Here is a 14,830-nt window from a genome sequence, read left to right as displayed (position 1 = left end):
AAAAAAACAATTTCCTTTTTTGAAAAACCGGAAAAATATTTTCTAAAATATGATTGTATCGATATTTAAGCTCGAAACTCAAACCCAACTTTGGTTCCCGGGACCCCAGCGTTTGGGATCAGGTCTCCGGCGCCCAAGCCTGGGCCTGGTGGCTGAGCCCGGTGCCCACGCCCGGGTCTGTTGAGGCTAGGCCCGAAACCCTGGTGCTCGATGTCCCGGTACCCAGCCCGGATCCATAAATGCCGTGCTTTGGTCCCGATGCTCGAGCTTTGGTCCTTGGCACTTAGGCCCGGGTTCACGAGGGCCGAGCGCGGGTCCTTGAAGCTTGGGCTGGGGTTCTTAGTGTCCCGTCTTGGGCAAATCACAAGCTGCTGACCATCTCCGGAAACGACAGACGCCGCTCTGGCGACAGCCTTTCTTGAAAGCAAAGGAGGAGGAGACGTTAACTACGCGGTTTACAGCGAAGCCGTTGATGCGGCTGAGACTTTTGAGACCGAGTAGAAACGGAGGCGGGACCTGTTCAAGCTGTGCTGGAGAGAATAGTCAAACTTGGACCTGGCCACCGCGGGTCAACGTTGTCTATATAAACCTTCTCCTGCGCCTTCGCCTTCTTATCTCTCCAGAAGCCAACCTTCATCTCACTCTCTGTCCTCCGCCGGTTGTCGGGTCGCCTGAGAAGTTGGCCGGAGGATTCTTTCGGGCTGCTTGGCTCCTGGTTTCGTCCGCAATTCGATTCGAACTCTGTCGGTATCGCTTTAGGCTGGTGGAAGAGCGGAAAAATGGCTGTGAGTATCGTTTCTGTTTCGACGCCTGAGTCTCGACTTCGACGATGTACGTGTCCCGGGGCATTAGTTTATCCACTGTCTTATTATGTTCTTGTTGTCGAACATCAAGGCTTCCCGTTGCATCTGTTCATCCTTCTGTTTCTGTTTTGTTGTTGGTTCCGGATCAACTTTATATTTAGATGATGGTTGACCATTGTGAATTGAGCTCATGACGTGCGAAGAAGCAAAAAGAGACAACTGGAAGCATCTCTTGATGCTGTCACCTGTAGCTAAGTTTTCGTAATCAAACAAGCAAGAAGGAAAAGAAGGCAAGATTTCACAAAATATTGGTAGAAAATTTGTTTCTTGATCTCCAAAAAGAAGACAATTGGAAGCATCTCTTGATGCTATCGCCTGTAGCTAAGACAGGATTAACCGATGCTGTTTAAACATGCACAGGTCGATTAAACGGTAGGAAAAAAGAAGAAGAAAATTCTGGGGAATATTTTGTAGGCTTAATCACTTATCGGATGTTCTGCTTGAATAAATTCTGTTTCTCTGAATACGGAAGAGCTGAAACTCAATCGGTTGCTTCGGAATCCAGCGCCTCATCCGGTCATTAGATTTCCCAACCCGGATTTTCTAGCTTAACGATGGCCTTTAGTTTTCCCCAGATTCGTCTCCTTAGGACAACATTTACTTGTAGCTCTATACAGCTCAAGCTATGTATGACGTTGGTCGATACATGCTTCTCGCACAAAAAGTCCAATTGCGGCTAATATCGGGGTCCATCGTCCACCAAAGCTTTTCTAGAGCAGCACTGCTTAACAGCGTATTCATTTCTGTACAATCACCTCTTGCAAAACAAAGTAATATCCTTATCAGTTGACTGTCCTAGATTGTCACCTCCCTGCTTTCCCAGTGATTTCGTTTGTATTTGCTGAGAAACCGGCTTAATAGGCAATGAAGGATTGGTTGTAGATTAAATTGTTGCCTCTTAATTTGTTCTGAATCTTAAGTTGCCAATGCTTGCTAAAAATCGACTAATGCAATGTGATGTTCTTCCTTTTTGTGCTTCTTGTGCGGAGAGTAGGATCATGATTGTTGTAATTCCTGTGAGGCATATTCTCCATCCTAAAATGGCTGTTCTGATTGTGACAGCAACGTTCGCGCGTGCCCCAATTTGGCAAATGGAACACCGATGAGGACGTTGCTTATACGGTGTATTTCGAGAAAGCACGCGAGCAACGAGGAGGCGTTGGCGTGAAAGTGGGGAACCCGAATGACCCGCAAGAGAACCCGGAATTACATCCCAACGGTGCACCTGAGTCCAAGTTTGCTCCTCCTCCTGGCCCTAAACCCAGGGTTGCCACCGAGGAGTCCAGAGGACCCGAACCTGCTAGGATGGCGCAGGACAGGAGGGCCAGGGCAGATGACAGCGACCTGAGACGGTCCATCAACCCCTCGGTGCGTAAAGACAATGCAGCATCTCGGACCAATGACTCGAGACAAGCCTCTGGTGAGCCTTACAAGAGGCCCGCTGGATCCAATCCTGGTTATGATCACAGTGCCGATCGGTCGCCTCTTCATCACCAAGCAAAAGCTTCAGGCGGAGCTGCTTATGGGAGCAGCCCTGGGGGTCATGGAAGAGCTCGAGCGAGAGCAGACGATAGCGTAAGATCCAAAGCTGAATTTGAACTCCTCTTTTCTGATTCTTGTAGACTTTCCTCTTACTACTCGACATAGTCAGACCTTCATGTCGCGAATCCTTTCTTGTTTGACACCGTCCACACAAATAGGCACTTGTTGGGTGAATTGTAATTGAATCTGCAGTTTGATATCCAAGCTGTGATCATCATAGTGAATTCTACTTTCGATTGATTTTCGCCTCTTAACGTGGGTTTTGTCCGATAAACAGCTTAGCGGCGGTGCTGCAGTCCCGAAATTCGGTGAATGGAATGTGAATGACCCAGCATCGGGTGATGGTTACACTGATGTTTTCAACAGAATAAAGGAAGAGAGGCAGAGAGGTCCTGGCACAGCAATGTCGCCTGGTCCGAATGTCCGCGGATCGCCATACACCGGCAACAGGAAGCCGAATCCAAGGGACAATCCCAAGGTATATTCTCGCTGTTTCACACGAAGGGTGCATATTCTTGAGCTCCGCTTGACTTTATATTTCATGTCAATTTTTTAACTTCATGGCTAAGGTTTTCTCTGGAACACAATCCCACTCATGAAACCTGGGCAAGTACATCAATCCCATAAGCAACTCACCACAAGCACTTTTTATTTCCAACATCTAAAACCTGTGCAAGATTCATTTTTGTACTTTAAGAGTTCCTGAGATGCTGACATTTGTCGGCGGCCAGTTAATGTCGGCATCAGCAGCTGCCCGTCAGCGGCGACAGCAATACGAGAATGACCTTGGTAGTGGTGATATACGGCTTATAATTGAACAGCCGATTTTACTTGATCGGCGTGACTGCGCCAAACACCCACCATATTCATATTTTAGTCACTCTTCCCGTGAATTTTCGCTCCGTTTTCGCACTGTACTTAAACGCCGTCCTCATACATCTTGCAGAGTTGCTGCTGCCCCTGGTTCTGAATTCGAGGTCCGCAAACCCGGTCGACGACATCTTGGGCTGCGAAATGTAAATATCTTGGAAGGATCATTTGCCTTTCGGAGAGTCTGCTTCTTGGATCATCATCGTTCGTTGTTTTTTCCCCACCTCTGCGCTACTTCGTCGTTTACAAGATTTGTAGTAAGCTTTTGAATCCGTTCCTCTGCGTATTGCTTGAGTGGCTGCGTCACAGACGTTGATAAAACATCTTCGTACTGCTCCTTGTTTTTTTTTTTGCCTCTTGTCCGGTCTGGAAAGACAGGAAATTTTTTTAGGTCCTTTCGTGTAATCGTTTCAATACAGGGAATGCGAATGAATGCATCAAGTTTTCTCATTCGTTTTCATGTTATATGTGGTGGCTTGAAGCCTCAGTGAATGCCAATGAGCTAGGGACTAATCCGAAAATTAAATTAATTGGAGGGCTATTATTAGCAAAACCCAAAACAATTTTTTTTTTTGGGTCGAGAAGAAAATGTACAACTTTAGTACACGGAAATCGAATACAAAGTATCTGGCAAGCTAAATTAGAGCGACAAAGTATCTGGCAAGCTAAATTAGAGCGACTTACCACTTTTTTAAAATTACAAATTATTTTTGGTTGACCGATTCTAAATTTGATTTATTTACCGGTTTTAATCATTATTGTAATTTATCGATTTATTTTATTTTTGTCCTTCTTTTCCGGTCAGCAATCATTCGCATTTATTAACTCTTTTTAGATATTAATAATCTAAATACCGCCTTTGGTTCAGGCGCATAGCCTGGCGGCGTGGTATATTGATTTTTCTCTTATTATATTACTACACGAATATTATTTTTTAACTTTCATTTGAGCTGCTTGTTGATATTTGGTTGATCATTCATTGACTTATCGATCATTTACAATTCGCCGTTTTTTTGTTTGTTTGTAACAAGACCTCTAATTTACCAATTTCTTTTTTTTGGAAGATACCAATCTCAATTAGAACAACTCGCTAACTTTCTTTGTGCGATTTAAGTTATCGCTAATTTTTTATTGCAACTCTCATTTAAATTCTCATTAAAAAAAACATTCAATTATTTTTCCCCGAAATAAATAAAAGAGAAAAAGCCAAATCGCATCACGTGGCAAGCCCGTGTCAACTCTCATTGAAAAAAACAAAAAAACTCGATTATTTTTTCCCCCGAAATAAAAGAAAAAGAAAAAAGAAAAAGAAAAAGCCGCCAGCATCGCATGACGTGGCGAGAGCCTGCGTGCCGAAACGTAATGTGGCGCCAACTTTTTTAAAAATTGAACCAAAAAAAATCCCCGAAAAATTTCAAACAGCTTTCGCTTCCCCGAGCTTTAACCGCCTTCCTCCATCGCATTTTCCCGAGAGACGAAGAACGAACGGACAGCAGATCTCTCTCCATCTCTCTCTCTCTCTCTCTCCCTCCCCTCTCGTTTTCGCCTTCGCCTTCGCCTTCCTCCGGCGACGAGCTCCGCCGCTCGCTGGCCGCTCCGGCGATGAACGGGAGCTCCGGCGTCCGATCCCGAGCTCTTCTCGCCGCCTCTCCTTTCCTTTAGCTTGCACCGCCGCGAGCTCAATGGCCCAACCGAGGGCTCTTCGTAGCCGAGGCGCGAGCTGGATCTGCCCAGCGATCTAGGGTTTTCGTTCTCTATCCCGTTTTGCTCTTTTGAAGTTCCCCGGCGCCGTGCTTTTCTCGAGCCGGATTCGAGAGGAAATTCGCTGTCTGGGATTTGGAGCAATCATGGTGAGGGAGCAAGGGGTGGAGTCCTTCTACACTCGGCTGCGCCAATCCGCGCTGTCCTCGGCCGATTCCCCTCTCCTCATCTTCCCGTCGACCTCCGACGTCGACTCGCTCTGCGCCCTCAAGGTCGTTTTCCATGTGCTCGAGTCCGATTCGGTGCAGTACGCTTGCTACCCGGTGTCGTCGTTCCGGGAGATACACAAGTACGCCGGGTCCAGTATGAGCGCCGAGGGTGGCGCCGTCACGATCCTTCTGATAAATTGGGGGTGCCACCGCGACCTGCGCAGGGTCTTGGATTTGGGTCCTGGAGCTAGGGTTTTCGTCGTGGATAGTCACCGCCCGATTCATTTGCATAATTTGAGCGAGGGGAATGATCAGGTGGTCGTGCTCTACACTCGGGATGACGAGCACCAGGCCGATTTGGCCTATGATTTCGATGTGTCGGCTTTGGCTAATGCTAGCGATTTGATGAGTGATGACGAGATCGACGATGAGGCCTCGGAAAGTGAAGACGAAAACGACAGTGATAGCGAGGAAGAGGGAAGTAGGACTCGCTCTAGGAAGCGAAGGAGGCTCTCTGAAGAAAATGGGGATGACCCGGTTCAGGTTTTCAGAAAGCTGAAGAAAGAGTACTACCGTATGGGAACCTTTCATGGGAAGCCTTCCGGATGTTTGATGTATGATTTGTCACATTCTTTGAGGAAGAATACGAATGAATTGCTCTGGTTAGCTTGTGTTTCCTTGACAGATCAGTTCGTTCATGAGCGGTTAACGGATGAGAGGTACCTAGCTGGGGTTATGGAGCTTGAGCAGCATATTAACAGCTCGGGAAACTTGGACGCTGTTACTTCTGTTACTCTCAAGGATGGCACCAAGATTCGTGCTCCAGATTCCTCTCGGATAGCGTATGAAGACGAGCCAAGGCTGATGTTATTGCAGGAATGGAACTTATTTGATTCCATGCTGTGTTCTTCATACATAGCACCTAAATTAAAGACGTGGAGCGACAATGGGATGAAAAAGCTCAAACTTCTCCTTGCCCGTATGGGTTTCGCTCTCGTGGATTGCCAGCAGAAGTTTCAGTACATGAACCTGGAAATGAAAAGAAAGATGAAAGACGAGTTCGAACGGTTTCTACCTGAGTACGGGCTCAGTGACTTCTACTATAGAAGTTTTCTGAGACTCCATGGTTATAGTTCAAGGGTGTCTGCAGCAGACGTGGTATATGGAGTCACTGCGCTACTTGAGTCCTTTGTGAAATCTGATGGTTCTTGTGCTTCCAAGCAGTTTGGGGTGGCCTATGATGCCTTGTCATTGAGCAACTTGGACAAGCTGAAAGCCGGTATGCAACATGCTATCAAGATACAACGAGCCATTCTAAGACAGGGAAGCGCAGCCATTACTAAGAGTGGCTCAATAAGAAGTGGCAGGAAATTTAGATGGGTGAAGCTTGAAGATTCAGTTGACACAAAGTTGTTAGGGTATCCACAGGCTTTGACTAAGTTCTGTTACTTCCTGATGGATGCACTAAAAGAAAAGGGAGCAAGAATGAAGCCTTTACTTTGTGCTTGCTTATCGCAGGAGCCCAATAAGGTTTTAATTGTTGGGGTTTGCGGGAAGCCTCGGCTCGGGGCAGTGCAGGGTAATGCTTTTGGTATTGCATTCAGAAACGCAGCCGAGGAAATTGGAGCTGAATTCTTTCAAGAGCTCTTTGAATCTTCGTGGATAGTTTTGGATTCAAGTGCAGTGAATTCTTTCATGATCAGGTTGACAGAGAAACTGTAGAACTGTACTTTGTCCAAGATTTGTCTGATTTTAACATGGAAATGTTGAGTAGGCATGTTTCACCAACATCTTTGGCTTGCTGAAACGAAAAATAAGGGTCGAACTCTAGCCAATTGTATAACCTTGGAAGTTGGAATAGTTTTCCTGTCACTAATTTGTAGAATAATGTTAACTTCTCTTTTCTCTTTTTGTACCCTAGAATTTTCTCCTTTGAAATTCCGGGGCCCTTCTTGGATTATCCTTAGGGCTGAAACCGTTTGTGTGTTTAATTTACGAATGCTGCAGAAATATTCCATTCAGAAAGAAAAGATACCTGTTTTACCTTTTGTTGTGCATTGCTGTTGTGTACTTTAAGTTCTTCCTGTGAGATTTTGTTTGCAAGCTCTATTTTGCCATGTTGGAGACTAGGGAGTTTATTGTTTTAGGGAAGTCAGTGGTCCTATGTAAAGATGCGGCTAATTACTTGAGTACCCATAAAATGGGTTTTCTTGGGTCTTTATTGGCTGCACATATTAAGTGTTATTATTGATTTTTGGATCTTTCAAGTTTCACGAGAGTACTTTGTCCATTGTATATTGCGGCAAGAAGTGCTTATGTACTCTCTTGCCATCTGATGCTATGCCAGCTCATTGCTGAAATTTTCACTACCTGCTCGCTTGGTTTGCCCTTGTCATGATCTAAGCAAAGTATCGGATAGTTTTTTTTTGGCAAATAAGTATCGGATAGCTTATTCAGAATAATTAGGCAGTGAAACTTCTCTTGGATCTTGGGCCACAGTTCCTACCATCATATGTAATGTCGGCTAGCATGGCTCTTCTCTTGATTCTTCTCCTGTTGGTTTTGAGGAGGGCAGAGAATTTCTTGGTAATTCGGGGCAAAGATTTCTTAATCAGTCAGGTATCTCTTAGTTTTACTGTTCTGCGGATGCATGGTGTTGTATTTCTCCTGAGTTTGCCCCATCTTAAAAGGATTTTTCCTAGTAAAGATAAATTAGCTACCACAGCCGATGTCAGGATCTCCATAAGCTGGTCTTTCTTTTTTGGCAGATGATAGTTATTGTCTTCTTCACGTGTTTGAGAGCTGCGGTCTAGAAGAGATATCGGTGGAGAATCTGGAGATTATGAAAATTCTTGCTGATAGGAGGAGTACGCCAACAATGTTGCTGGTAAAAGTCAGTGTATTGGTTTGTAGGGACTTGTCCAATGAGTCTGATAGCTGTACTTGCAGTTTGGAAGGCTCATCAGGTCGTCGTTCCTGTGAGCAAAAGAGTACCGAGTCTTCACATCTTTGAATTCTTCCAACGTGACAAGTCGCCATAAAAGATACAATATCCCTTACAATCAACTTTCATGCAATGCATGCGATGTTTTGTGACATGTCGGAATGAGCAGATTCTCTTGCCAGGATGACATAGCTCTTCCTTTAGTTCCATTGAGTTATTTCACTCGTTTTGACTTATCCACCGTTCTTTAAAGAAGCAAGAGTTGGCTTCACTTCAAGCAGGGCAGACTCCCAACGGATACTCAAGCGAAAGAAAGGTGGTATTGAGAGGGTGTGTATCAGTATCCAGTCTTTTAAATCAGTCAAAGGTATGTTCTCAACCAAGAGGAGGTACCTTGTGAGGCCTTGGGTTGCTCATGGGAATCGAACCCCGAACCTGGTAACTCTCCGACCCCAACTCTCAATTCTTTTACCAGCAAGACCGCATGCATGCCTGTTGGCACCTTGTATTCACCTTCAGTCACGTCATTATCGTGCAATCGCTCACTCCCCTAGTCTGATTTCACTTGTTTTATTTGTTTGTCCATGACTAGTACTGATTTTAAGGAAGCTGATCGCTCACTCCCGTAGTCCGATTTCACTTGTTTTACCTGTTTGTCCATGACCAGTACTGACTTTAAGGAAGCTGCGTCCATGGTTTTTGTCCAGGGTGACCACACTGTCTTGGTGATCAGAAGAAAAACATGGCAACTATTCTGCAATTTGAATCCTTTTTTACCAATTATAATCATGTGCCTTCTCTTTTCACTTAATAACGCATTCCTCGTTTGTGAAGTCCAACATAGGACGCTTTCTGTTCAAACGATGTCAGTAAAACCAATAATGTAGTTTCGTCAAGAATTCGGCCTTTCATTATCGCAAGGAAGTTAAAATCGAGAAGTACTATCTCCACGGGCGCTGTTCTTACTGGTATCGAGGTACATTGGAAAACGACCCAGATTCTTTTGCAAATGTCCCTTGGTCACCAACCAAACCTTTCCTGTGAACCTAAATTTTTACAGCCGATGGCGTTTCTAATAAAGATCCGCTATGTTAATAGTCCCGGAAGTTTGTGTCTAGAAGATGCTTTTCTTTTCCTCTGATTCCTCCGACTTGGCTGGGACTGATTCAACGCATCCTGAAAGCCACCAGGCTCAACGCCTATATTGTAACTCCACAAGTCGGCCAAAACTAGACCACACAAGATTCTAAGAGATGAATATGAACATGAGACTATCTTTAAGATGGCCATGTCCTCGATTCACTTCCTAAGTCAAGATCACCAACTCTTCAAATATGTCAATTGAATGCTTCCCCCAAGCAGTGACATTAAAAAATAAAAACTCAATATTCCAGCATGCATTCCTCTAATAATTATTATCTTAAAAAATGAACTACAAATCTTGTGCTCACAGCATGATAGGTTACAAACTTAAGTCTCGGGAGTACGTGGTGGCCTTGAGGTACCTCGGATAAGCATAGCAAGTTTCTCTCGTTTTTTTCTCGGCACAACAATCACAGTTCTCTATGCAGACGAAAAACTACAAGCAGCAATGGCAAGATTTGGCAGCGCAGAAAATCCTCGTTAAGAATGACAAATACAAATCAGAAATGGTCTTTTTACATGCAATCAATTACCTCATAGGCTTCTTTCTCCACTGGGTGCGGCCACGGTTTATTTCTAGGCCGTCACCAGACAACCTGAGTAAGTGGAGAAACTGGCGATAATCTTCTGTCGCCGGAGATACAGCTGATCCGTTGGTTCCATTGAGCTGCGAGATGGCCTCCAAGGTCTCGTCTGGTTCATGACTGCTCAGCGAATCGACGACATCATCGTGCTGACACTCACGCCTGTAATCCAGTGTGATCGTTTGCAGTTCATAGGAGTCGATAATTTCTTGAGGCATGCTCTGTCATAATGACAATACAGAAAGCATTTCAAAGGAAGGTTGATTGCAGGATTTACAGAGTATGAGAGACAGATTGAGGAACATTCAAAAACTGCTGATATCTTCATCTATACAAGTTAGTGGGACAAGAAAAACTTCTAAAGACAGTCAGTAACAGTTCTTGATTCTTGCTATGTGAGGCTGAACACAAAGTATGACCCAAGTACTTGCTCGGATCTAGAAAGGCCAAAGCCTTGCTCTTTTTCTTCTTCTGTGACACCTTTTGGCAAATTAAAAAGGAAAGCAGCATAAAAACAGAACGTTTCTGACAAAATTTTGTGGCCCACATGGTGATGCAAGGAACAAAGAGAAAAGCTATTCTAACGGGAAAGGCAAGCCTTTGCAAACCTGTGAGCATATTGCTCCAACTTCCTAACGAGGGAGATATAACCACAAGGAACCCGACACAGATACAAATTGAAGGGATTTAATTCTCAACACAACTTCTCCTGAAAGCTAGACTTGTACATAAAAACAGAGGCAATTCGAAGAAAAGTACTTAATTCATCCATATCAGAAGTATGAGCCATGTCTAGTGTAATGCATACGAAGGAAGGCCTGCAACCGTTACCTCTAGAACCCATCCGATGTAGGTGACGTTGTTGACATGTTGGTTCATGTCCAGATCAGCTCGTCTAGGCTGTCGATGTGGGAAGCACAATTATTAATGAAAGGACATGTGAATCCGGGCAACTCAGATGAGATAATCAACTTACAACAAGCCCCAGCCTTGAATACTGAGCAGGGTCTTCCAGCTTAGCTATTTTTTTCAAGCTGCCATTGTTCTCCTCTGGGAACGCTAATCTGCAAATTACATAAACATGAGCCTTAGTGTATATGTCAAAGAATATTCAGTAAGAAAGAGATATTTATGGTTAGTAAATATGCATTAGGTACTTTAAATAAGGTAACCAGGGGTTAGGGTATTAAGTAGGTTGTCTCTCTATGCTATTTAAGCAATGTAATCTGAGTGAGTAAAACTATAGCCCTCTGTGTCCGTGCCTCCCTCTCTTTACTTGCAATCCACCTTAAATCTGAACAGTATAGAAGGGCAATCTTCCACAATCAACATTTTGAGGGCTTTAAGAATTTTCCACAGCATCCATCCACCATTGCCGTGCATTCGATTCAAATAACAAAATCTCCAGCAAACAAAGTAGTAATAACTCAGGAGAATTGTCCACATGGGTCAAAGACATGACTTACATTTTATCATGCAAACTCATTTCAGTTTCATATCGTATTTGTTTCCAGATTTTGGGAGGAAAAATAGGCCAAATGGTTTTGGAATCTGGTCTTTCACTGGAAATTCTGTCTGAGAGGATGTCTCCAGACATGCGGGAATCTCAAACATATATTTTTATTCTATACAAAATGCACAGTAGATGACTTCTGGCATGTTCTTTGGATCCAGAGAAAATTCTGACCTTTCAGGCGAGTCTAAACACCGACCAACTAGTAAAGCTTTTAAATTGTTCTTTTCACTCCTGCACCTACATTATCACCTAATCTGGGTTTCATTTTAGCATGGCAAAAGCCCCTTGCTGATGTAAGCTCCTTGATCAATATACCGATATCGAATTGGATGCTGCAGTTTTTAGTGTGATCATACTCAAATTTGAGTAATGCATGATAGATTAATTTGACAAAGATTGAGTTTATGCCTATAATACGAAGATAAATGTACCTCGATTCTCGTGGACAGAAAATCAGATACTCATCACGAACATCATCGCTGACTTTCTGGAGTCTTCTAGTTTCTTGATTCATCATGACCCACTTGCTGAAATATCAGATGGTTGAACTGGTCAGCCAATGTCCAGTTTATAAAATCCAAACAGAAAAAGTACCTATAGAATTTGTTTTTAAACTTGATTGCAGGGGAAATTTTTTTTTGAAAAGGAGCTTATATAAGGTAGAGCTACAATATCTAATAAATGGAAAATATGCATATATGCATACATTCATGCACATACGTATCTCATATACATGTCTATACATTTATCTCTTCTGCTTGAAGTTCTAGAGAAGAATTTAATAATGGCCACCCAACAAAACCCCAAGAGAGCATCCGACAGAGAGGAACGCCATTACTTTTGTCAGAGGTAAAGTTCCTTCATGGTAACCTCAACAAGTATTCTGAATATGAACGTCTAGAACACATAGATAAAGAACAAAGCAGAACGGATGCAGTGTTGCTTCCGCAATCCCAATTGACAAGAGGCTAATTGATCAGTAAAAAGAGCCTCTGCCCAGCAGGACAAAAAATATTGTTTCCACCATCCGATGGCATTCACCTCCACTCCGTATCAAGAAAGAAGATATGGAAAAACCAGATGAACTCTTCCTGAACATGGAAGGTAACTTAGGGCAACAGACATGAGAGAGCAGCATCCCTAGCACCAGTTCGCACATCAAAGAAATGCACAAGTTTACCTAGTAGCTCTTCCAATTACTCGATCAGTTGCATAGTCCTTGAGTATCCAGTCTCGTCTAGTTCCGATCCTGCCTTCTCCTTGACACCATGTCTCTATTTCCACCACATCACTCCTGACTCAAATTTCACACTACTATCAGAGTATGAATAACAAGCCTAAAACCAATGCGGAAGTCATCCAACGTCAGATGTGTAATATAAAAGTAGGCAAACTTACCAAGCCGGGTATTTGTATATTTCAATATGCATGCGGGCAGTAACCCATATGAGATTCATTTTCCGCATCGTAGTGGTCGTCGCAAATCCATCGGTTGAAAATCCAACACCCTGAGCATGATTACACCCAACCTCCTGCAATGCAGATATCATTCAGTTTGACCAGAAATTCTTACTGCAAAATGCAACTTAGGACAACTCTTCCGAATAGGAAAAAACAAAATTTTCCTACTTCCATAAATGAGCCTATCCATCTATCCAGCTATTGGATCAACACATTTTTTTTTTTTGGTAAGGATTGGATCAACACATTTCGTTGAAAGAAGTTACGAAGATTAAAACGAGGACTAGGGAAGCCATCGGGGGTACTCAATATCATTCAACCAGAGAAGAGACGTGTACAAAGACCAACTGCTCTATCACGGGATTTCTCAAAATCCAGATGTTATAAGCAATTCGCAGCAGTAATCAAAGATTTGCTACAGCTAAACCAAGATGCATGCTTGTTTGCATGTAGGACATAGACCCAATTCTCCACTCCAACAACACAAAAGAACAAGCACTTTGATTCACTGGCTTTTTACTTCGGTTTCAAATTATTCAAATGCTCAACATCCACAACTTTTAGAAGAACCTCAAGAGCTAGAAAGTCCCTCAAATTCTCCCCAATCAAACTCAAAATCTCATCTTGCCCAAAACCCATTAGAAGAAAATTAATGCAATTCGAGGCACGAGCTAAAAAACCTGCAACAGATTGGCGATGGTCTCGACGGTGGCCGTCTTGTTCATCCCCACCTCATAGCACCTCACTATGAACCTCTCCTTGTACGACAGCCCGTCCTCGGTCAAGCTGCCCAGCCTGAGCCGGTCCGCCAAGCTGCCCGACCCGGGCTCGACCCGGGCCAACCCGTCGGAGACGACCGCCAAGGCCGGAGCTTTGCTCGCCGGGGAGGAGCAGCAAGAGACGGTCGCGGCGGCGGCTCTCCTCCCGGAAGCGAGGAGCCCGGGCCTCGGCCCTTCCAGGAATCTGCATTGGGACAGGGCCTGAGCATGGTCCGCGGCATTCCACGAGAGCTTCAACATCTCGAGAACGGCGGCGGTCGCGGGGCTTTCGTGGTTTACGAGGCGGCGATTTTCTGGGAGACGGGAGATACGAGGCGACGGTGGGGATCGCGGGATCGTGGGAAGCTTTTTGTGTCGATGGGACCGAGGACGTGGAGTGGAAATAGCATCAACTCGCAGGAGATGTCTGGCAAATCTTGACCTTCGATTTGGTCGTAAATTGCGACGCGGGGCGACAGCGGGGCTGTCGAGGCTCTCGTGTCTGGACGTCGACGACTCGATGTTTCGATGGGACCGAGGATGCGGAGTGGAGATAGCATTCTCTAGAGAGATTTCCGGTGACGCCCCTGGATTTGGACGTATATTACGCAAGTTGCCACTCCCCTCTGATTGAATGTTTCATTTCGCGCCCCGCCCCGTTAATGATCGCCCCCGAAATAGTTATTAAGCATAATTTTATTTGTTTAATACTACGAAAAATCTCAAACTAAATCCACCCATGGGTAGCTCAGTTGGTCAGGACGTACTTGGGATTGTGTGGTTAGGCGCTGGCCCGTCAGGTTATTCTCCATTGAGACACTTGTGATTTAAGTGGGGGCCACGGCGGTGGAGTTCTTTGTCTTAGTCTCAGAGGGAATAGTCGAGGTGCGCGCAAGCTGGCCCGGACACCTCGATTACCAAAAATAAAAAATAAAAAAAAATCTCAAACTAAAATCTGTAATAAATTTATTTCAAAATGAATTTTTTGAGTACCAAATACTCCAAACTTTTACACTGGTGATAAATCTACCATTCGTTAGTTTCCGTTAAATTTTACCGTCAAATTACTAAATTGAATGATATGTGACAGTTGATAAGTGTACCAGTTTGGGATTTTACCTCTATTTGTCATTGTACCTATTTCGCCAGAATTGTTCCCACAACGAAATATAATTTACCAAAAGTGATTCTTCGGCTTTTAATGAGAAGAGACCGAGTTTTGTGGCGACTCCGGACAGG

General features: G+C 44.1%; 3 protein-coding genes and 1 long non-coding RNA gene across 5 annotated transcripts in view; 2 read left to right on the top strand and 2 right to left on the bottom strand.

Annotated features, from left to right (window-relative positions):
* The window catches only part of LOC115676186 (uncharacterized), a 43,948-nt gene that overhangs the window by 24,158 nt on the left and 4,960 nt on the right, over positions 1-14,830 (bottom strand). The gene's annotated exons all lie outside the window — the stretch shown is intronic.
* LOC115676036 (RPM1-interacting protein 4-like) lies at positions 599-3,727 on the top strand. Its single transcript, XM_030598888.2, has 4 exons — positions 599-785; positions 1,926-2,438; positions 2,683-2,883; positions 3,352-3,727. The coding sequence occupies exons 1-4, from the start codon at positions 780-782 to the stop codon at positions 3,373-3,375; spliced, it is 744 nt and encodes a 247-aa protein (XP_030454748.1). The 5' UTR covers positions 599-779; the 3' UTR covers positions 3,376-3,727.
* On the top strand, positions 4,568-7,242 carry LOC115675988 (uncharacterized). The gene has a single exon (XM_030598819.2). It carries the CDS (start codon positions 5,123-5,125, stop codon positions 6,905-6,907), a length of 1,785 nt encoding a protein of 594 aa, XP_030454679.1. The 5' UTR covers positions 4,568-5,122; the 3' UTR covers positions 6,908-7,242.
* On the bottom strand, positions 8,882-14,116 carry LOC115676176 (oleoyl-acyl carrier protein thioesterase 1, chloroplastic). Of its 2 annotated transcripts, XM_056319358.1 has the most exons (8): positions 13,514-14,116; positions 12,771-12,904; positions 12,553-12,666; positions 11,804-11,899; positions 10,833-10,920; positions 10,688-10,756; positions 9,806-10,077; positions 8,882-9,328 (listed from the first exon to the last, which is right to left on the bottom strand). In XM_056319358.1, the coding sequence occupies exons 1-8, from the start codon at positions 13,850-13,852 to the stop codon at positions 9,322-9,324; spliced, it is 1,119 nt and encodes a 372-aa protein (XP_056175333.1). In that variant the 5' UTR covers positions 13,853-14,116; the 3' UTR covers positions 8,882-9,321. The 2 variants fall into 2 exon arrangements, with proteins under 2 accessions (XP_056175333.1, XP_030454919.1); XM_030599059.2 differs by lacking the exon at positions 8,882-9,328 and having other exon boundaries at positions 9,505-10,077; positions 13,514-14,115.

This window comes from Syzygium oleosum, unplaced genomic scaffold (genome assembly GCF_021117445.2).
Source record: "Syzygium oleosum isolate NSW1041296 unplaced genomic scaffold, Sole_v2.1 Sole_v2.01, whole genome shotgun sequence".
NCBI classification, from domain to species: Eukaryota; Viridiplantae; Streptophyta; class Magnoliopsida; order Myrtales; family Myrtaceae; genus Syzygium; species Syzygium oleosum.
Note: the sequence above shows the minus strand (reverse complement) of the source record. Positions and strands in the feature narration are given on the sequence as shown.

Excerpts from the sequence above, each read along its gene's own strand:
- LOC115676036 (XM_030598888.2), top strand. Across the intron at positions 2,439-2,682 it reads GAGCGAGAGCAGACGATAGC|CTTAGCGGCGGTGCTGCAGT; the intron begins GTAAGATCCAAA and ends TCCGATAAACAG. Across the intron at positions 2,884-3,351 it reads ATCCAAGGGACAATCCCAAG|AGTTGCTGCTGCCCCTGGTT; the intron begins GTATATTCTCGC and ends TACATCTTGCAG.
- LOC115675988 (XM_030598819.2), top strand. The coding sequence starts at position 5,123 with ATGGTGAGGGAGCAAGGGGTGGAGTCCTTCTACACTCGGCTGCGCCAA.
- LOC115676176 (XM_056319358.1), bottom strand. The coding sequence starts at position 13,852 with ATGTTGAAGCTCTCGTGGAATGCCGCGGACCATGCTCAGGCCCTGTCC. Across the intron at positions 12,667-12,770 it reads ATATACAAATACCCGGCTTG|GAGTGATGTGGTGGAAATAG; the intron begins GTAAGTTTGCCT and ends AATTTGAGTCAG. Across the intron at positions 11,900-12,552 it reads GTAATTGGAAGAGCTACTAG|CAAGTGGGTCATGATGAATC; the intron begins GTAAACTTGTGC and ends CTGATATTTCAG.